A 22,990-nucleotide genomic window follows, 5' to 3' on the forward strand; every position below is an offset into this window, starting at 1 on the left:
AAAACGTTACAGTCACACATTTTTGTAAAAATGTTATTTTAATTGGTTATTTGAACAAATGTAATTTTTGTACATACAGAAGTCTCAACCCTTCTATAAAGTTGCACTTGATATTTTAGAATATGTGACTATTTTCAGTGCTTCTTAACATAGTCACAACTTGTGGGGTAACAGGCAGTATTTTGAGAATATTCTATAATTATCATGTAGCATTTGTGTCTAAAAATCCTCGTCAGCTCCCGTTTTTCCTAATAAAATGGAACTTAAAGAGATACTGTATCCTTGATCACAGCAAGTAGGAAATGACAAACTAATATCTAAATATCTGTACAGTGCTGTCTCCACATCAGACACTCCTTAGCATACTTAAACACCAGCGTGGGTACTCATGTGTGCGTGTGTGGGGTTAGTGTGAAGCACTTAAAAGTGTCTCACTTAATAATGCTTTTCTTCATAGTCGCTTCTTTCAGTGGATGATGATACAGACAATCCAGATGACAGTGTGTTTTACCAAGTACAGTCCCTCTTTGGACATTTGATGGAAAGCAAGCTGCAGTATTATGTGCCTGAGAACTTCTGGAAGGTATTTGTAGGAACTATAGATGTGAGGTTGGATAACAATTAGAGTTTGGCTCCACTTTCTTCTCTAGTGATAATGGTTTTCTGTCATCACTAACAGCCCATCAAAGATTTGAATGTCCAACAAATTGTTATTTTCAAATAATTAGGACATTAAGGACAGTCATTCATAATTCCTGGGGACCTGCTTATCTGTTTTGACTGTTCCTTATGATTCGTATTTTAGCTCTTTAAAATACTGTTTAAAGGGGCTAAAGAGGTGCCTCAGCAGTTACACTGCTTTTGCAGAAACGCAGGTTTGTTCCCAGCACCCACACCAGGCAGCTCCCAACCACCTGTCATCTCTAGCTGCGGGGGGGATCTGACAGAGACATTGATACATGACACATAATTTAAAATAATAGTGAAAATGCATGAGGACTCAGATCATCTCTCTCTGAACCTGTGCTGGTATCGCTAGTGCCTCCAAATAAAGGACGCTGCTCTACTTCGCCTCACAGAGCAGAGGTCCCTTGTAAGAGAGACCCTTGCTGCTGTGTAGTCCAGGGGCTCACCCTGAACCCACGTCTGCTTTCAGAAACTTGCTGTGATATAAAGGACCAAGAAAATGCACAGATAGCAGAATACAAGCCTGTCTCACTCCAGTAAAAACATCCTGATCCTAATATCGGACTCGTTTTTCAGAAGCATTTATGTGATCCTGTGTGTTATGTTGAGAGCATGCTGCTTTCCCTTTAAAGACCTATTCAATTCTTGCTACACAGATCTTCAAGATGTGGAACAAGGAGCTCTATGTGAGGGAGCAGCAGGATGCATATGAGTTCTTCACTAGTCTTATTGATCAGATGGATGAGTATCTCAAGGTAATGACAGTCTCCATTGCCCTCTGATTCCTTCAGCTAGTTACAGTATAGGAACGGTGCCTGAAGGTTTACAGTGGCTGAAACTCACAAACCAGGAAGTAATCATCTTGAGCATCACAGCTGCAGTTCATACTTTGAGCATTTAAAATTAATGCATATATATTATTGGAGAAGTATTCTTTATTCATCTAAGCTGATAGAGCAGTATAGTTCCTAATCTATACTACAGAGTAAATGACCATTTCATGCTTGTGTATTTTTGCAATGTCCCTGGAGGTATAGTCTGGCTGCAGAGTGCCCAGTGAATTGATGGTCCCCTGGAGTCAGTTGGGGACTGGGAGACTTCTCTAGCAAAAGGACAAAAGGACTAGATAGACTATTATTTGTGGTGATACTTACATTCAAAGCTTTCTGCCGTTCCCAATAAAACATGTAACAGACTTGCCCAGAGGTACCACAGTACATCTTATCAATAAGCACAAATATTACACTTCATCTATTTAAAATAACGTACAGATAAATAGTATCTGTCCTTGAGAAAAAAGCAAAAATTGTCAGAGTTGCTGCTGCCTTGCAACTTAAAGCACAGAAAGAAAATCCAGACTCATAAATGGAAGACTCCCATGACCAGCTCTCCTGGACCCTTCTCTCTTCCTCCTCTTCTGACTGTTTGCATGCTCTGACACTGGGGCTAATGATAGCTTATTAGCCTTCCTTTAGTTTCTGACTGAAACTACCAATATTACTCTGTATATTTTGATGGCTAAATTGAAATCTTTAAATAAAATGTTATGTGAACCAACCTGTACATTCTAGGGTTATCAGTTAAAACTTTAAATTTTTTTTCTGACAGAAAATGGGACGAGAACAAATTTTTAAGAATACTTTCCAGGGGATCTATTCTGATCAGAAGATCTGTAAAGATTGTCCTCACAGGTTAGTGAAGATGACACTGCTACATTAAACAGTGACTGTTAGGAGTAGGAGTGTAGCTCAGGGGTACAGCATTTGTCTGACAGGTACAAGACCCTGGTTTTGATGTCAGCACCATGGGGGAAAATATCTTTAAATGATATTTTAGAAAGTTATAAATGTTAACTTATTGCTGACTTGTAGATTGATTTCTTACTGGATCTATAAATGTTCAATGAATTATATTCCATAATTACTCTGTAGCCTTAAAGTATTCGTTGAAAATCATGTTTTGGTCAGTGTGCTTTTACAATGCTGAGGCTTATCTAATTCCCCTAGCTGTTGAGGAGGGTATCCAAGTTCAGGTATTATGACGATCGCAGTGGTTCTCCATTCATGGGTTCTGTCTTTTCCCAACCAGATACGAGCGTGAGGAAGCTTTCATGGCTCTCAATCTAGGAGTTACTTCTTGCCAAAGCCTGGAAATCTCTTTGGACCAGTTTGTTAGAGGTGAAGTTTTAGAAGGAAGTAATGCATACTACTGTGAGAAGTGTAAAGAAAAGGTATCACATTTGCCCTCTACAAGAAACAATATTAGTGTTACTTGTTACTGCATACAGGTCATTATTAAGCTCTGGTTGCTGCTTCCAGTAGACTGTGCTATTATTTGTTTTATGTGGGTACCAAGAGCTTTTACATTCATTACTTTGATTTTCTCCAGGGAGTTAATTGGTTTTTGCTTTTTCTTAGAGAATAACAGTGAAAAGAACATGCATTAAGTCTTTACCAAGTGTGTTGGTAATTCACCTGATGAGATTTGGCTTTGACTGGGAGAGTGGACGATCCATTAAATACGATGAACAAATACGGGTAACTTCTTTCTCTTCCTGAAATTTCTCTTAACCATGACCCCCCTTCCCCCTTTCCTTTCCTTCTTTTCTACATCCTGTCTGTCCCAGAAAAACAGCATGAAGAGTCTGCAGCCCTTGTTTGAAAAGCTGCCGCTCACAGGACAGCATACCTACAAATGGTGCTTTTGTTTCTGAAGGCACCCTAACCATGCCTGTGAAATGAAATGCTTCTGTGACACACAGGCCTGTCAGAGACGCCATGTGTGAATGGGGCAGGAGTCAGCCCTCGTTTCGGAGGGCACCACAACTCTTACTTTGTCTGACTTTACTAGGTACTGCCAAGTACGTTCCCACTTAACATTGATGTGTTCTTTTTACTGTTACATAGTTTCCCTGGATGCTCAATATGGAGCCTTACACAGTCTCGGGAATGGCTCGCCAGGATTCGTCTTCTGAAGTTGGTGAAAATGGGAGAAATATGGATCAAGGAGGTGGAGGATCCCCACGGAAAAAAGTTGCCCTCACAGAAAACTACGAGCTTGTTGGTGTCATTGTACACAGTGGGCAGGCACATGCAGGCCATTACTATTCCTTCATTAAGGACAGGCGGTAAGGCCTCTTCCAGAAGGCCTCGTGTGATCTCCACTTTGCCATCCACCCACCACTGGAGGACTTCTGGGGAGGGTAGTGGGGAAGGCAGGGTTTATAGCCCAGGCTGGCCTCTCCTCAGTCCTGCTTCTGCCTCCCAAGTGCTGGGATTATAGGCAGGTATCATGATGCCCAGCTGTAGGAATTCACATTACCCTTTGTTCTGCATTTCCAATTTTTTAAACTTAGGATAACTATTTTTACTCCTTTGATTTGAAAAGTTTTAGAAACTGAAATCACTACACCTCTGTTGCTACATTTTTCCTGGATGCTTTTAAGTAGCCATCATCGATCTGCTTTATCTATACACAATACATTTTGATAAATGCAAGGGATGAAGATAATTGTTTTTAAATCTTATAGTGTTTATCTGATCTCTGGTCCTAGGGGGTGTGGAAAAGGAAAGTGGTATAAATTTAATGACACCGTTATAGAAGAATTTGACCTAAATGATGAGACCCTGGAGTATGAATGCTTTGGAGGAGAATATAGACCGAAAGTTTATGATCAAAGTAAGTATTTATAAGTAGATATTTTCCATTCATTTTATTTTTTAATACATAGCTTTCTATCAAGTTAGAAGCTATATTCCTTATATAAAAACAACAGATTTTGTTCTTTTCCTTTGTATTCTAACAGCTATAGAGCCACAACTATTTTGTTACCTTTTAGTTTTTTAATTTTTTTCCTAAATAGAATTGCATTATATTTCCTCCTCCCTCCAACCCCTCCCATGCCCCTCCACACTCAAGCTGATAACCTCTTTTTCTTTAGGATTGTTATGTGTGTGTGTGTATGTATATGTTGGAGTGCAAATAGATATCAGTACAACCTGCTGAGTTTGTTTTTATTGGTGCTGTGTATATGGTTTCAAGGCTGACCACTCTGCATCGGACAACTTGTTGTTGTTGTTGTTGTTGTTGTTTCGAGGCAGGGTTTCTCTGTGTGGTTTTGGTGCCTGTCCTGTATCTCACTCTGTAGACCAGGCTAGCCTTGAACTCAGAGATCCACCTGACTCTGCCCTTCCCCGACCCACTGGAATTGAAGGCATGTGCCACTGCTGCCCGGCTGGACAGCTTTTTTGATAGCCAATGTGATATACTCAAGCTCTTGGAGGGAAAAAATGTCTAAAAATAGTGGGAATTAACAAATCAAGTGAATGAAATAACATTAGGGAAACTAATGAATAAGGAATTTCAACTAGAACTAGTTGGCCACTAAAATTGTCTATTTCTATTTGACATACACAGTGGTATAATTACTTACAGAAGACAGTTCCAGCACCTGTGCTTTCTAAACGTCTTTGTTTGTTTGTTTGTTTGTTTGTTTTTTCGAGACAGGGTTTCTCTGTGTAGTTTTAGTGCCTGTCCTGGATCTCGCTCTGTAGACCAGGCTGGCCTCAAACTCACAGAGATCCACCTGGCTCTGCCTCCCGAATGCTGGGATTAAAGGCATGTGCCACCGCTGCCCGACCCAAACATTATTTTTTATGCAGTGTGTTAAAGATGCTTTCCCTCCATCCTCATGCCCCAAGGAAAGTACCTTAGCTTGCCTTCTAGGCAACACTATAACACACCCATGTTTTACTTACACTTTGCTCTCTGCAAATTTACTATATAAATTGTTGAATTTGTAGTTCCTTTATTATAATCATGCTAAGAAACATGTTATTTACCAAGACTTCTCTCTTAATGTCTTACAAAATAGCAAACCCATACACTGATGTACGTCGAAGATACTGGAATGCCTACATGCTCTTCTACCAAAGGGTGTCTGATCAAAACTCCCCTGTATTGCCAAAGAAAAGTCGAGTCAGCGTTGTAAGACAGGAAGCTGAGGATCTCTCTCTGTAAGTTCTCTGCCATGTAACTTGCTGTGTGGTTTCAGTAGGTATTGATAGGATCTTCATAATAAATGCTCAATGCTTAAAAATAATTAGCTAAACTTAAGAGGAATTCTAAAAGAAAATAAGAAGTCTCTTCTTTCTTGCTCTAAGACTTTATTGCCCTGGCATGAAGTTATTTTGTATTTAGAAATATGCATATAAATTATTCATGACAGAATTGAGATTTATTTTCAGTTTAGAATTGAGGTGTATATATATACATACTAAATGCACTTTTTGCCCAAACCATAATACTATAACCAGAAAAATGGGTTTGTTTTGTTGTTTTGTTTTTTAACGGTCTTATTCTTAGAGAATTTGCCTTTACTATATTGGATCAGAAAAGTTTGCAGTTTATGTTTAAGTACAGTACCCAGTATATAAATGTGGCAGCTTTAAAGACTGCTGAAACAAAGCTCCTTTATGCTCAACAGTTCTTTGATTCTCTCTCTCAGGTCAGCTCCATCTTCACCTGAGATTTCGCCTCAATCCTCTCCTCGGCCCCATAGGCCTAATAATGACAGGCTTTCTATTCTAACGAAGCTGGTTAAAAAAGGTGAGAAGAAAGGACTGTTTGTGGAGAAAATGCCTGCTCGGATATACCAGGTGAGAACCACGTAAACAGGGATAGAGCAGTGGCTCAACTGGTAAGAGCACTTAACTGCTCTTGTAGAGGACCTGGGTTTAATTCCTAGCACCTACCTGGTAACTCACAGCCAGTGGTAGCTCACAGCCTGTTGTAACTCCAGTTCTAGGGTATTCAATACCCTCTCTGACTTCTCAGAACCAGGCACCGATGGTGTACGTACATACGTATGTACATACGTACATAAATGGAGGCAAAATACACACAAAATGAAAATAAATCTTTGGATGGAGGGTGGGTACGTAATTCTCTAAGGGAGAAAATCAAGATGAATGTCAGAATCCATATTGTAAGTCCAGAGTACTTCTGGCTGTCTTCTCTATTTATGGTCTTCATGTGCCACTTCTTCATCCCCAACTGTCCTGTGTCTTCTATGACAGAGAGAGAGACTGTAGAGATAGTACCACAGTGTGAGAACACAAAAAGCGAACATACGCTCAAGATCGCCAGCACCATCCCTGAATAGAGAAACACAGTGTTGAAATTATTTTATCTAAGAGAACAAGTCAAGACTCAGAACCATCAGTTAAGACTAAGCTGAAAGTGATGGCCGTTGTTTACTGAGTACTTGCTCTGTGCTGCAGACCATAAGCAAGTTATAGTTCGCTTTGGTTTTTTGAGACAGGTTCTCAACTATGTAGCCATGGTGGCCTAGAATTCACTGTGTAGATCAAGCTGGCCTCAGACTCACAGACATCCACCCACCTCTACCTCCCAAGTGCTGAGGTTAAAGACATGCACCACCACACCTGGCTAAACAGGTTTTTATGAATTAATTCAACTTTCTACATCTCTTGTAGAATTGTAGGCAGTCTTACTCCTGTTTTTCAAATGGAGCAAAACAAGGCTGATTAAAGAAAGGAAATGGCCTGCAATCTCACAAGACAAGGGTTTGAAATCAGGACCATACAGTTGTCAAATCCAGACCTCATATACTAGACAGCCCAAGCTAGATAGGCAGAGCTGGAAAATGTGCAGTCTTCTTCAGAAGGAAGAGCTGAGCCGCCTGAGCCGGGGAGGTATGGAGATGCTTGTGCTTAGGGAGTTCTGTTTGGCTCTTCACACAGCCTGCTGAGTTCCCCAAAGGAGATTAGAAGAGGTGATAGCTTACCTTTCTACAGTGCCTTAGATTTAAAGGAAGATTTCTCTCTCTCATTTTACAAAACTCAAAGCTTGAAAAAAAGATAATTATAAATTATAATTTGTTTTTTACAAACCCTATTACCTAAACATTTTGGTAAAAATAACCCTCCACATATTATTTTAGCTGTTCATTAAAAATAATCACTGATTTTGTTTTGTAGATGGTGAGAGATGAAAACCTCAAGTTTATGAAGAATAGAGACGTGTACAGTAGTGACTATTTCAGTTTTGTTTTGTCTTTAGCATCATTGAATGCCGTAAGTAGCTGGTTGTAACTAAAGAACTAAAAAAAAATGATGCCCTTATTTCAGGTATTAGCATTCAGCTACATGCAAAACCCCATTTCCTATAAATGTGTTACTTAGTGGGTGACACCAACATGCAGGCAGCTTTGGGGCTGTGCAGTGTGGATTATGAGTGCTGTGGGTTACACATACTGAATTTTTAGATTTTGTGACAAATTTGAGGAACTGTGAGGTTAGTGGCTGAGGTCTTATCAGTTGCTCCTATGCTTTATGGATTAACTTTTCCTAATCTGTTGTCATATAGTGTCAGACTCAAAATTAACTTTCCAGTACTTCCTTGTCTAGAGTACTACTGTTATAATTTGCCAAAAAGGGCAAAGACTATTCTGAGAGGGCTTCATTTAAAAATGAATAATCCTAACTTTTTTAAAAAATATAAATGAGTGTTTACTGTTACTAGCTGGCTAGGCTTGCTTTGTTTGTTTGTTTGTTTGTTTGTTTGTTTGTTTGTTTGAGACAGGATTTCATGTAGTCTAGGCTATCTCCAAGGACTTCCATGTAGTTGAGGATGGCTTTGAATTCCTTACCTTTCTGCCTTTACTTCCTATGTGCTAAGATTAGGTTTGTATAAATATGTAATGATCTGTAAGACTTGTGAAAAATATCCTCTTGTCCTCCCTCTCGTAGACTAAACTAAAGCACCCGTATTATCCTTGTATGGCAAAGGTGAGCTTGCAGCTTGCCATTCAGTTCCTTTTCCAAACTTACCTACGAACAAAGAAAAAACTCAGGTAAGAATAATGTTTTATGAGTCTGTTACAGAAAATACTGGTTAATTCGATGGAAAAATAACTTTATAAATTCAGCTTTTCAAAGTATTTCAGTACTGCCTGATGTGCCCAGCTTACAAGACATAGCCTCTGTCTTTCAGAAAGGTTTGATGAGAAGGGTTGATAAAGAAATTGCTGTGCTACAAGACATAAATTCCATGTCTTTAAAAACTGGGCAGAACCATATCTGTCAGTGCCGTCAGTGTATTTTAAAAGGAACAAATAGAGAAGGCATCATCCTAGGCAGAAGGGAAGAATCTAGAGTAGCAAACAGGATTTGCTTAAGGCACCCATGTGTGACTAGTTAGCTGTATTTTTCTGAAAGTTGTATATTTACTTGTAAGGGTCTCTGTAGTTGGGAGATTTCTCTGGTCCTGCCTGGGCCCTGTGGTCAGGACAAATCTCTCACCCACAGTCCTGCAGCCTTTTATAAAAATAATCACACAGAGGCTTAATATTATTTATAACTGCTTGGCCATTAAATGCTCAGGCTTATTACTAACTCGCTCTTACACTTAAATTAACCCATAATTCTTATCTATGATTAGCCATGTAGTTTGGTACCTTTTCTCAGTTCTGCCTTGTCATCTTGCTTCCTCTGTGTCTGGCTAGCAACTCCTGACTCAGCCTTCCTCTTCCCAGAATTCTCCTTGTCTGCTTATCCCGCCTATACTGCCTGTCTGGCTACTGGCCGATCAGTGTTTTATTTATCAACCAATCAGAGCAACACACATTCACAGCATACAGAATGACATTCCACAGCAGGGCTCAATTAAGACCAATCACTAGGTGCCAGACTAGGAAGTGTGGGCTGTGGTCAGTAGCAGTTCATGGAAGAGTTTGCAGCAGGACTTTCAGTGATGTTACGAGCTCCGGATATCGATATCGTTAGCATCTTTTTCATTACTGGCTTTTATCTCCAACACCTGATAAGGTGCCTGGATCATTATAGATTCTGGGTTAGTAATTATTGGTCCTCATATGTGACTGAAGGAGAAAGAGAGCTGAGGGATGGTTTGTAGGAAAATACCTGGAGAAAGAGGAGACTTGAGTTAAAGTTAGAAGACAGTGGAGCTTTGGCTAGCAAAGTGAGTATGCTTATCAAGTCTGGGTTTGGGGAAAGATTTTTCAGCCAGACTCTTGAAGAAAAATAATTAATAATGGGAGCCTCATTTTATATGTAACAACCAAAAGTACATTGAGTGATAACAATATTATGTGATGTTAAAAAGGAGAACATATATCTGTCCTTTAAGGTCTGCATAGGATTAAGTAGAGAAATTCAGTTGCTACTTTCATTTGTGAAATGTATTCATGGTATCTACATGCTATATGTACTGTTTCCATTTTGTCTGTAGTGTTTGGGGGTCACTGGGGTCTCAGGAGTGGTGTGAGATTATGGGTAATATAGTCAGGCCACCTTTTCTCTGTCCAAATCTTGAAACATTATTATGCTTCAAGCATGTTAATGATTTTAGCAATACAAGACAAAAGCTATTCTAAAGGTGAGCCCTTGTTGACACCAGCTTAGTTGTGCCAGACAAAATGTTACAGATCTGGTGTTCATTAGTTGAAGTGAACTGATCAAGAGGTACAAGTAAAGTCAAAGATGTGGGCACCTGCACATGTTTTTGTCCTGTGGGGGGAGAAGGAGTTATACCATGAATAACCTAACATGGAGACACTGAGTCATGTAAGTGGGTAGTCACTGAACATTTCATCTAACCTTGGTTCCTGTCCACAGTGGATTAAGGTGGACAGGCGTGACACACTATGAAACGACACGCTGGGGTCACTTGCTGGGCCTAATGTTGCTCTTCGCTCTTTTAAAAGGGTTGATACTGAAGAATGGATTGCTACTATTGAAGCATTACTTTCAAAGAGTTTGGATGCTTGTCAGTGGCTTGTTGAGTATTTTATTAGCTCTGAAGGACGGGAATTGGTAAAGTAAGTGTCAAGATCTCTTAATTAAAAGAAATTTGTGTCCTTTCCTATCATTTAGAAGTAAAGCTTCTTCAAACCCGTTACATTTCAACTTGAAATCGTTTTTTCAGATTAAAATCCATTTTAAGCTTTTCACGGAAGCAGTAAGGAAATTAGACCACTCCAAAATCATCTTTTGGACTAGATGCTGGCAAGGGGTTCAGTGACTGCAGGGAGAGAGTGTAAGGTGATGGCTGCCAGATGTTCACAGCGTGCAGACCCTTAATCCTTGCTCTGGCTCAGGAGAAGCATACAAGTCCTTTTCCTCGGGTACTCAGTCTGGTAACAAGTAACTAGGGAATCTGAGGTTACTATTACAGCCCTATTACTGTACACTATGCTTAGATTCTGGCCCCCAAAAAAAGTTAGCTATGATAGTACATTGCCTATGTACCTGTGAGTAGAAAAAGAATGTGCCTTTTCAGATAAAAATTCTAGAGTCTCAAATCACTTTCTTTGTTTACCTTCTTTGTTTACTCCCAGTTGAGTTTATTGAGTCAACTTCCCTTATCCTTGACGAGTTCATCATTATATGAGGAGCCCAGCAAGACCCCTTCAATGTTAATGGGAACTTATCCTGTCTCCTTGGCCCCAGTAGGCTCTTCTTCCCTCTGATTTGGCTCTAACCTTCTCATGTGAGATCACCCCACTTCTGACTAGTAGCCTAGCCTTGGGTGTCACTGAGAAAGTGATTAATAAATGGTCACTTATCACACATACCACACACCTGCTCTAGTCTTTTTCCATCTCCAGGCTATAAGGCATCCTCTCCTCTCCAAATGAATCTGTCTGCAAGCCTTCCCAAGGAACTTGGCCTTGCAGTTAACTCCTGCTCCTTATCTTTACCTGGGAGACTTCCTCCATTGGGTCACTTCTGTCGGCATACAGATGTGTTCTGGTATTTCTTGTGTTAAAACAGATACACAGCAGGAAAGTGAGAAATGCAGGTCCCTCTCTACTAAGGGAGCCTAGGCTGGTGATAAGCTAGAAATTTAATTGGATTTTTATTTTATTTTTTGTGTTACTGGGATAAAACGGAGGGCATCACACATGTGGGTGAACACTGCCACTGAGCTGTATCCCAAGCCTACTCCTTCCTGAAAGGTCTGTAGTAGATCCGCCTCGCACTACAGCAAAATCCACAAGCTTTACTCAGTCTTCACTTGTACTTCCAGGCTTGCTCTCAGTCACCTCTCAGCCAGCCTGACTCACTGGCTCACTGAACATGCTGAGGTTTTTTCACCTGCCGTAAGCCCCTTATTCCTGATACTCCTGTCTGGAACATTGTTCCCTCTGCTCTGGGTGTAGGAATCGCCTTTTGCTCCTTCAAATGTCAGCTCACACATACTCAGAGACTGCTGCAGACCTGCCCTGTTGCTCTGCGTACTCCTTAGAGTTTTGTGTGTGTGTGTGTGTGTGTGTGTGTGTGTGTGTGTGTGTGTGTGTGTGTCCAGTTGAGCTTGCTTCTTAAGGACAGAATCCAGTCTGCTTGTTCCCTGCTGCACACAGCGGGCCTGCCATAGACGCGTACTCAACTGTTTGTTCACACACACCGTGCATATGCATCCGGCTCATGAAGACAGACTGTATACATTTCTTGGAAGAGTTATGTACTGCCCCTTTAAAGTGTGCAGTAAAGAGAGCCTTTTACCCTGTTTTCTAATTCAGTTTGAAAATATTTCTCCAGTAGGTCTCCCAAGAACTGTGCCAAAGAATGATTATACATTTGTAAAGTGCATAGAAAATATTTCATTCAGCGCCTTATTTATACAAAGGGAGACTTGATTTTGATTGTCTCCTGAGAAATTGTCTTTCTTTGGTAGTAGTTGTTAGTATTCCTGTTGTCAAGCATCCCAGTGGATTACGTGATCTTTTCTATAAGGTCTAATTACTTTCAGTTGCTGTGACTTTTCTGAGATTAATAACAGGTGCTGCAGAAAGCTCAATGGTTAGAGCACTGGCTGCTCTTCCAGAGGACCCACACAGCAGCTCACAGCCGTCTGTAACTCCAGAGCCAGGGTCCAGTGCCCTCCTTTGGCCTCCTAAGTCACCAGGCATGTGTGTGGTGTATGTTTGTGCAGGCAAAACATCCATACACATAAAGCAAAAATAAATCTTTTTTAAAATCTTTTTTTTTTTTAAATGGTTTTTATCTAGTTCTTTTCTTTAGAACCTCCAGGATATTTATTTGTGTGTGCTTATGTATGTGTGGGTGGGTGGATGCACCTGGCTGCCCTTGCGTATGGAGGCAGAAAACATACTCAGGAGCAGAGGCGCTCACCTTTCTTTAAGACTGGGTCTGCCTGGCTTTTAAAAACCCATCTGGGGATTCTGAGGCTTGAACTCATGTTTGCAGGGCAAGCACTTTACTAAGCTATCTCCCCAGCCCAGAGAGCCTTCAAGATAGTTTATCATTGCTCTAATTAAAATGTGTCCTCACTAATGCAGAACAGAGAGAAAGAAGAGAGCATGCGTAAGGTGACTATCTTTTTTCTGAAATGCTTGGGACCAGACTGTGTTGGAAATTCTTTGAATTGATGGATATTTGCATTTACAGTGATGTGTCTTAGAATGGAACACAAATACAAACATTTATTCACTTTGTTTTATGTAAACATAATCTGGAGGTAATTCTATGCAATATTGTTCATTTTTTTTATATGCTTAACTGTTTGATGATATAGAATTTTCCAATAGTGACATTATATAGTCACCCACAGATTTCAGATTTTACTACATTTTGGAGTGAGGATGGATAGATAGCCTATACAAATATTTCTGTAACTGAAATATGAAGATGATGATGGCCTCTTTCATATCAACACCCCATGCTACTTCTTTCTTTACGCAAGTTTTTGATGTAGGTCTGTGTGGGTTTTGTAATAGTGAATGTTTGCAAGTTGACCTAAAGAAACATGAACCACTAACATAAAGAATACTTATATTCTTTAAGGACTTTTTATTGTAGACATTTATAAACAGACATCAAGGTAGCCAGAAGTATCTTGCAAAGCTTTCTCTTATGCATCACAGTCTCCATGCATGAAGTTATTTTTTCTTCTATTTTAAAGCTAATTCAGACACAGAATTCTCTGATTTTTCAACATGTGTCTCTATCAAGTAAAGGAGTTTGGCTTTTCCCAGCATAAGCACCCTAACATTTTCAAACCAAACAAAATTAAGAATTCCTTCATATTTTCTTAGACTCCACTAAGTCTCCCCACCCCCCAAATAACTCAGAATATAGTCTGGCCATAACGTTTGTACAGATCCGTGTCCTACAAAGTTCAAGCATGACTTTAGTGTATATGTCTCTTGTGACTGTTAACCTTCAATGCTTACATCCCCTGTCTCCACTTACCCACTAGACCTCCCCGATTCTAGATCTACTTTCTTTTTTTTTTTTTTTTTTTTTTTTTTTTATTTAGTGTTACATCAGGAGGTATACAGGATTCCTCAGGAGCATATGCATCTGGCTAAGCCTTAGTGCAAATGTTGTGTGGGTATCTACTGTCTTTTCAGTATTTGAGTTACTGTCTTGGTGGACTTGCAGCATAACCCATCTGTCTGGTTGCCATGTCTCACTTACAGCATTTGGAATGATCTGGGGAAGCTGCACTTGCTGTGACTGAGCCTGGAAGGTCTCAGGATACTTGAACTAGTACCTCTGAGTCATTTTACTACGTGGCTGTTAGATTAGAAGTGTGTAGGGCAGGCTAGGGTTGCACACTCGTGTCCTTCTTTATAACGTGTTTCTCTTTATTTTAGAGTTTTCTTGTTGGAGTGCAGTGTGAGAGAAGTACGTGTTGCTGTGGCCACCATTTTGGAGAAGACCTTAGACAGTGCCTTGTTTTATCAGGATAAGGTCAGTCTCATTGTCGACGTTACGTATTCTGTTTTTATCAGATGTTCTCAGTTGTACAATAAGAAAGAAGACCTAAAATTGGTGGCTGAGCATGCGTGTGTGTGTGTGTGTGTGTGTGTGTGTGTGTGTGCGCGCGCGCGTGTGCGTGTGTGTGTGTGTGTGTGTGCGCGCACGTGCATGCACATACGCAGTGACTTTCTGATATATGCCAAGATAGAAGGCATTCTGTCCGTCCCTCTTTCTGTTCCAGATACTTAGATAAAAACTGAGAAGAGTTCAGGTCTGCTTTTGTCTGCTTTAGGATTGTCCTTCTAGAATACTCCTGGCCAGTCTTCTCTCAGGGACTAATAGTTGTCTCGACACACCAGTCTAGACATTCAGAGTCACCCTTGGCTGTTTCCTCAAGAGCTGTTTTCCTGATCTGGCTTTTGGCAGCCAACCAGGGCCATTCATCCCAGGGCAGGGTAGTTCCTTCACGGTCTTCATCATTCCCTGAGTGTTGTTTCTGTCCTTCAGGGAATAGTTTCTTCTTCCTAACCCTGTTCTCTCCAGTTACATCTTCAGAATCCCGATTCAGCATACACATGAGAAAACAAACTATGGTGTTTAGTCCAATCTTCAGTTCCCAAGGGTTCAAACCTATGGGGAAGTCTGTGGTGTATATCATCAGTCTGGTTGTTCATTCCGTTATTAAGTCTCCTCAAGTACAACAGTTACTCCCCACGTTCACTGTTTCAAACAGCTGATACTACATGGAAAACTTTGAAAAATAAGTTTTAGAATAAATTGGCTCATTACAAACATTGACTCCAGGCATTTTGTGTATCAATGAATTACAAGTTATAGGAAAGACTGCTTCAGAATCAGAAGTTGACTTCACTATGCAACTTTGAGCATATCCTTGAAGGAGGATGTTCCAGATCCAGTGTCTGGGCACCCAAGCCCTTAGTTCCCATTCTAGTACCACCCATTCTAGCAAGCACTATTAGACCAGATGCTCAGCCAGAGAATCAGGAAGCCAAATATGCTCTTTAGGAAGGTCTTGAAAGTGCTCCTCTCGATTCCAGGAGACATTGGACTTTCATATCCTGTCAAGCAATAGTTTTTCATCAGTATAAGCAGCAGAACCTCTCATCAAGCAAAGACCGTACCTGGGTGCAGGCAGTCTAAAGTAGGGAGCTGCTTAGACAATGTGAATACCATTGCTTGAAGACACTCCAGTTGCCTAAGGTGTCTCAGGAATGCTTACCTAAGAACTCTCTTGCTCTCCTTCTTCTACTGTATACTCTAAAGTCAAAAGGCAGATTTAGTGCAGTCTCCTTAGAGTTAGGTCATAGAACATCACCAACCTTTTAAAGGCAGAAGAGCAAGTAGTGGAAGAGAAAGGAGTAGAGGGTCTAAGCATGGGAGCCACTTCCTGAAGTCAATTCTATTTGCTAGCCAACTGATGTATTTTTGTGTTTGTTTTCCCCATGATGGAAATTACACCGCTTGCCACCCACTATATCTATACTGTAAAGTACTTTGAAAATGAAGTGCTGTGTAAGTGCTAACTTGTATTTACAATGGGTGTGACAGGGTGGATGGGGTATTCCAGAAGTCTATGAATACCATCTTCAGAGGACTAGGAGAGTAGTGAGCCTGGTCTTAATGCTTGAATAATAGATGAATTTCCAGGGAATTGTCCAGAAACCTTTGGGGTGGGAGAGAAAGCAGAAGCAATGTCATACCAAAATGGTTTCTAAACAAATAAAATGTTTTTCAAAGCTTTCCATGAGGCGTCAGCGGGCGTTCAAGTAAGTTCCTAGTCCAGTCGGTATTACCGTGTCATCTGTCAGGCTGTTGCTCTCCATTTGCTCCATCGGCTTGGTTTCTGGCCCTTCTGCCTGTGCCTGTGTTTTCTTCTCTGCATCTGTGACTGTGAAGAAGCAGCCTCGTGGAGGGAGGGATTCAGAAATCCATCTCCCCTTGTACCCACCTCTCTGTAAGACAGAGAGAGAGCTCTGGAGAAAATGTGACAGTTGGGCCAGTAGAATTGTGACCTGGACTCTGGTGCCTAGGGAATACAATAGCCTCTCTTTAGTTCTCCTACAGTACTGACACTGCTCTGGAAGGTAAAAAGGATAATTCTGGTTTGCTCTCCAAAGCATAAATCCATCTAAATCTAAGACTGGATTATATTAATTTCCCTTTGTTCTTATGGTGGTTTACTTCAAACTAAGCCTGTGACAAGAGTCTGTCTTCTCTTCTTTTTTTATATATAATTTCCTCTTTCCTCTTGCCAGTTAAAAAGCCTTCATCAGTTACTGGAAGTCCTGCTTGCTCTTTTGGATAAAGATGTCCCAGAAAATTGTAAAAATTGTGCTCAGTACTTTTCCCTGTTCAACACTTTTGTACAAAAGGTAAATTATTGTTTTCTAATGTATTTCCTAATGCAGTAGGTTTATAATCTAAAAATAATTCATACATGGAAAAATATTAGATTCCATTCTATGTTGTGGTTTCGTGAGTGTTTCTAATTAAATCCAAGTGACTGGATTATTTGACTTGCCAGAATTACTACACAAGTAGGTACAGTTACTACGGCAGTGGAGGGCAGCGTGGGTGGTTTCCCACAGGATGCAATGTAAGGCTCCAGAGGTGTTTAATTAGATGTGAACAAGTGTTCACTACACAGAAGTTACAGCACTTAACATAGGGGTTTCTTGAAATGTCTCGTCTGACTGTATTTTTAAAACAACTTTTATCTGGCTGAGAGTATAATCTGTCATTCTACTGCCTTGTGACAGCAAGGTATTAGGGCTGGAGATCTTCTTCTGCGGCACTCAGCGCTGCGACACATGATCAGCTTTCTCCTCGGAGTCAATCGACAGAACAGTCAAGTAAGGACTGTTTTCCTCTTCTCAGTGAGATGCTGTTGGATTTCATTTTGTTTCTTTTTGTGGGTGGTAAATGTTTTAACTTCATTTAGTTCTGGGTGGTAGTGCTATGAAGACCTTAAAAGTCTTTGGAGATTAGTAAAAGGAGGTTCAATAGGAAAAGAAATTGGTGGCCTTAGAACTCTCCCCTTCCTTCCCTAGGGCAGTGAATGTTTTGAGGGTAGTTGGAATCCATCTGTGAAGCTAGACTGTTAAAAACTGAATTATACTGCAGTGTGATACTCTCAGTCAAATGCTAGGAACATGGTAGTTCCCAGAACATACTATATATGTGGTTGGATGTGTCCATACATGACCTGTTAGAAATTCCTATATAGCTCTGTTTTTCCCATCCATATATTTCTTTTGTTTGGTAGATTTTTAAATACATAAAATGCTAGAATCCAGTAATGATAGAGTACTTCTTGTGGACCATGGTGGTAGTTTGGATACATACAACTCAGTAGAGTAGGCAGTATCACTTCCATTCTGTGACAAGTATTTAAGCACAACTGTGCCATGTAATTTATGCAAGGTCACAACGCACATGTGTTGGTGAAACAGGAATCTGCCCAGCTCTAAGGATTTTGGAGTCTGAGGTTCTTTATTGTGTGCTATGCTGTGCATGGGCAGACTTGCCACCTAAGCTCCTAAGCTTCTCTCAGCTCCCTGTCACATCACCTAGCTGCTGTTACACTTAAGTAGTTAAAAGCAAGTCCTGATACCATAGCGTGCTGTGGCTGTTGACTGTTGATATCTGCAGTACTTCTCTTTCGTCCAGACCCATCCCAGGGACTGATGATTGGCTCAAGTTCACTGTACTTGACCTGCACATGCACTTGACATTGTCTTGCATCTGTAGAATACACTAGTTTTGTAGTGCTTTCATCCTTATATTTCACTTGGTCCTCAAAACCACAAAGTGGCCAGAGCAGCTAGCATTATCTCTGCTGTTACATGAAGCGTTGTTACGGAGAATGTGCCCACTTATACAGCACACTAGGGGCTGCCACATGGCCAGGCCTCCTGTCCTCCAGCTTCATGGGCTTTCCCATTACACTGAGTCTGGAAAACTACCTGGCATGTCATGAGCGCACCCAACCTAAACTACATGCTTTGAATGGGTTGATTTTAGAATCTGAGTTAATGTTTTTCAGGGCAGCAAACCCTTTGAGACACCTTTATTAGACAGTAACTTTTTATATGTTGACCTCTTCTCTACTATGGGCATTGAGAGATACCATGGTTCAGTAAATCACCAGCTAGCAGATCCTTTCCCCACACAGAATGGTGGCATGTTTTAATCTTCTCTAACGATAGATACGCCGATGGAGTTCAGCACAAGCACGGGAATTTGGGAATCTCCACAACACTGTCGCATTGCTGGTCTTGCATACAGATGTCTCTTCCCAGAGGAATGTTGGTAAGTTTGACTATACATGAGAAGCATGAAGAGAAGTACTGATCTTAGGATCTTAGGAATGAATAGTGTTTGTTTCTCAACAGACTATTTGGTATTTGAGGAGCACTTAAAGTTTTTGTTTTAATTAATGCTAAACCTCACCTTATTTAATTAGTTTATCAGTAACAAGAGAAGATAAATTAATCATTGATTTGATGCAGGAAAGAAAAAGTTTATTTTAAAGATTAATTCAAAGTTCATTCATCATCATAGTGTGAGCAACTGATGTTGTAGGAAAAATAGCCAAGGTATAGGCTGTTGTCTCCAAGTTCTGTGAACTTAACTAAGCCACCCGACCTTTATGGCCCTTCATACAAAATGAAAATATTAAAAAATAACTTTCTAGGTATAGTAAGGATTAATTAGATAAGATACCAAAGTACTTGGTGACAGAAAAGGAGGTTCAGATGTACAGTAGTGAAGTTGTTTTTTTTTTGTTTTTGTTGTTTTTTTTTTTTTTTTGAGACAGGGTTTCTCTGTGTAGCTTTGCGCCTTTCCTGGAACTCACTCTGTAGCCCAGGCTGGCCTCGAACTCACAGAGATCCACCTGGCTCTGCCTCCCGAGTGCTGGGATTAAAGGCGTGCGCCACCACCGCCCGGCTGTGAAGTATTTTTAATACAGGTTAGAAACAGTAGCATTTTCTGTTTTCTCACCACCAATAGAAGAGTCACAACTACACTTCTGTATCCTAATCACACACGTGTACTGTGCCTGTGTACTGGTCATGGGCTTTGTCCTGACCATCCCACAGTAGTACTACAAAGCAGCTAACTATGTGAGTGTTCTCTGTGTCCTCTACTTTGACATGGTGCTTGTATTTACTCTGTTCATTCCCCACGGCAAACTGGAGAGGTACTATCCCCTTCTGTAGATGAGAAAGCTTAAAGACACAGGTTCACAGCTAGCAAGTGATAGAGCTCCAAGTGTGGTGGTAATGTGGATAATGTGGATAGTAAAATCTAAAGGCAGGAAATAAGACAAATCCCAGAGTGCATCGTTCTAGCTGAAGGATACTTCAAAACCATATAAAGGGACATTGAAGGGCAGGCACATGAATGGAGTTCTGGTTTGCTTTCTGTTGCTGTGGTAAGCACTGTGACTTAAAGCGACTTAGTGGGGAAAGAGTTTGTTTGGCTTACAGGTTAGAGTCCATCATCAAGGGTTGCCAAGGCAGGAGTTGAAGCAGAAACAACAGAGGAGTGCCGCTTCCTGCTTTGCCCCTTCCACTTGCTCAGCCACCTCTCTCATCCTAGACAGGTTAGCAATGAAGAAAATGCCCCACAGGCCAGTCTCATCTGGGCAGTTCTTCAGTTGAGCTTCCTTCTTTTGTGACCGTTGGTTTGTGTCAGGTTGACGGCTAAAGCTAACTATGACACATGGTTGTGAGTACAGTTTGCTTCCTACATCTGACTCATTCATCTCAAAAGACAAAAGTCTGCTAATTGTGTGAGTTCAAACAGTTTTACAAAAGGAAGTAAGAGTGTGCATTCTCATTTTTCTAGAATCAGCCCTTTGGTGCGGGTTGAGTCTGCATTAGCATAGCTGGCCATTCACAAACAATTGCTTAAAGAACAATGACTTGACCAGTGTCTCTTGGTAGCAGCTTTGGGTACCTTTTCAAGCTATAGCTGAGGCAAATCTGAGAAAAAATAGGAATTGTCTGCATAGCTCCTTGGTCCAGTAGACTAAAGGACTGAGTTGTAAGAACTCAGCAATTGTGTGTGCAAACCTGAGAGTTTTTCTCTTTGGTGGACGTGTTTCGTGGGACATTTCCAAGTGAGACAAGTTGTGCTTTATGTTTTGTTTCTTGGGTCTCCTAAAGCTCCTGGCATATTCAAACAACGGCCACCTATTAGTGTTGCTCCCTCAAGCCCTCTGCTGCCCCTCCACGAGGAAGTCGAAGCCTTATTGTTCTTGTCTGAAGGGAAACCTTATCTGTTAGAGGTATGTAATTGCTGTGCTGAAGACATTTGCTTATGTTCTTTTCTCCTATTTGAGCGAAATCCTTTTGTTGATATGTTTTTCAAGTTACTCTGGTGAAAGGAAATACTGTTAAGAGAAGAAATGCTTATTTTTTATATGCATTTCAAAAACATTAGAGATAAGGCATGACTGAATGGTGGAGCACTTGCCCAGCATATTCCGTGTCCAGCACTGCGTGGATGGATGGTTAAATGTGTTACATGGGCCCTAATCATCTTACTTTGTCCAAGAACTAGACTTCCATTCCAGCCCCACCAACTACCCTTAAGGCCCAGGAGAAGGTGAATAACAGTTCACCTCTAAAGTAACTTCATTATCAGAAGGTTTTGTCCCCAGTCTGTTTGTCCCTGGTCCTAAAACACTGCAGCCTAGAAGTATGTGTATGTGAACCTTAGGAGTGTGGATGTGGGCTGTCCCCATACCTGCACAGGGCACATGTTGTATGCCTTCTCAGCCAGCTCTCCTTCTACCCAGGGCTACCTTCCTGTAAATTCTGACTTCCATAATCTGATTTGACATGGAGATAAGGATAACATATCATAGGAATTTTTTTTACTCTTTTTTTGTTTAATTTTATTTTCCTATCGTTAGTAATTATTTTAACCTTTCATGAGAATGCTTGCATTTGAAAAGGAAGGTGACTCCTTGGGGGGGTAAAAGTGCATGTTTGTACAGACCTGTGTAAAGTGACAGATAGGCTTGGACACGCTGAAATCGTCCTTGGACCTCTAACAAGAAACCCGGTTCTAGGACAATGTCGTTGTTCTTAATCTCTGAAAATTGGGGAAAGCAGGAACAGACCGCTGCCTGCTGACTCCTTTGTGTCTCCCACCAGGTCATGTTTGCTCTGCGCGAGCTGACTGGCTCCCTGCTGGCACTCATGGAGATGGTGGTGTACTGCTGTTTCTGTAATGAGCACTTCTCCTTCACGATGCTGCACTTCATTAAGGTACCTTAGTTACGGGAGCCATACCTGCTGTAGCCTGCGCTCTGCGGAGACCCAGAGAGCCTGGTCTTGCTCATTTTTCCTAATTGTAAACATAGTATTGTTTCTTTTTACAGAATTAAGAAAAGAATTCATAACTCCACTATTTAGTGATGACCACGGGAGCATTCTTTTAATTTATTCTCTGTTATATCTTTTTATTTTGTCTTTGTATTTTAATATAATTAAGAGCTTATTGACTTTATAATTCTATCTTTCACTTGGTCATGTAATTTCCCATATTTCATCCCTTCGTGTACCGTAGTTCCCTTAGCCCTTTGCCTGGTGGTAAGCATTTGCGTGTGGTGCAATTTTTAACTAGTTCAGGATAATACTTTAATAATATTAATGTTCTGATGATCATTAGTGGGTGAAATTGTCTCACAGCTGTAACTATTTTTACCTGTAGTGTCTTAAAAATAAAAAATAGGGTTTCATGTCTTCTAGAACAGTGATATAATTAATTAAAAAGCACTGATCAATACAGTAATCACTACCTCACCCACTGCACCCACTAAACACAAAAACTATGTCAAATGTACTACATTTAACTCACTTACTTCTCAAATAGTCCATGAAATCGATGTGGTTTCCAATCATTGAAACTGAAGCAGAGTAAGGAGGGTCATACAGCTAGCCGGTGATGGAGTAGGGCTTTGGGACTGAGACCTTGGCTATGGACTGTGTCTTACCACATTGCTCACCGCCTTTCTAGGTGTTACTAGAAAAGTGTTCAAGTATACATGTCATTTTACTAGTTTTTAAATCTTTACATACTTATACGGTTTTTATTCTCTTGGTGAAAAAATACAGGTACACAAATAAGGCCAAAGTCTACTTTGGCATGTACTTCTGGTCATCCATAGTCCACTTCCCACTCTGCCCCAAGGAGCAGTCCTGTCACATAGGCATGTTTCCTTTCAGGTCTTTGTATGAAATTCACACTGATGTACTAGTTCCTACCCACGGAAGTTCTTTTGTGTAGTAGAATTTCATACTCCTGTTTGTAATGGAGATATGCCTGGTGCTAACAAGTAGCAGGTACTTAGTGAGGTGTGTCTGTGGCTCTTAGTAAAAGGCATTCGGTCCTCATCCTCTTGTCTGCTTACTCACTCTGTGACTATGAACCCAAGCAGCTTCCCTCTACAAAACAGGAAGACAGAACTGGCCTTCGAAGTTGTGGTGATCCAT

The 22,990-nt window shown here is 40.7% G+C and overlaps 1 protein-coding gene across 1 annotated transcript in view; it reads left to right on the plus strand.

Annotated features, from left to right (window-relative positions):
* Usp24 (ubiquitin specific peptidase 24) overlaps positions 1–22,990 on the plus strand; it is a 139,988-nt gene that overhangs the window by 106,181 nt on the left and 10,817 nt on the right. Inside the window, exons 44-61 of the mRNA XM_059254608.1 lie at positions 458–583; positions 1,344–1,442; positions 2,296–2,378; positions 2,776–2,917; positions 3,105–3,224; positions 3,594–3,814; positions 4,241–4,365; positions 5,561–5,702; positions 6,194–6,344; positions 7,689–7,784; positions 8,460–8,563; positions 10,436–10,549; positions 14,354–14,450; positions 16,736–16,852; positions 17,240–17,332; positions 18,689–18,791; positions 20,654–20,775; positions 21,650–21,763. Coding sequence (XP_059110591.1) covers positions 458–583; positions 1,344–1,442; positions 2,296–2,378; positions 2,776–2,917; positions 3,105–3,224; positions 3,594–3,814; positions 4,241–4,365; positions 5,561–5,702; positions 6,194–6,344; positions 7,689–7,784; positions 8,460–8,563; positions 10,436–10,549; positions 14,354–14,450; positions 16,736–16,852; positions 17,240–17,332; positions 18,689–18,791; positions 20,654–20,775; positions 21,650–21,763 — 2,169 coding nt within the window. The remainder of the gene's footprint in view (positions 1–457; positions 584–1,343; positions 1,443–2,295; positions 2,379–2,775; positions 2,918–3,104; positions 3,225–3,593; positions 3,815–4,240; positions 4,366–5,560; positions 5,703–6,193; positions 6,345–7,688; positions 7,785–8,459; positions 8,564–10,435; positions 10,550–14,353; positions 14,451–16,735; positions 16,853–17,239; positions 17,333–18,688; positions 18,792–20,653; positions 20,776–21,649; positions 21,764–22,990) is intronic.

This window comes from Peromyscus eremicus, chromosome 2, assembly GCF_949786415.1.
Source record: "Peromyscus eremicus chromosome 2, PerEre_H2_v1, whole genome shotgun sequence".
Taxonomy (NCBI): Eukaryota; Metazoa; Chordata; class Mammalia; order Rodentia; family Cricetidae; genus Peromyscus; species Peromyscus eremicus.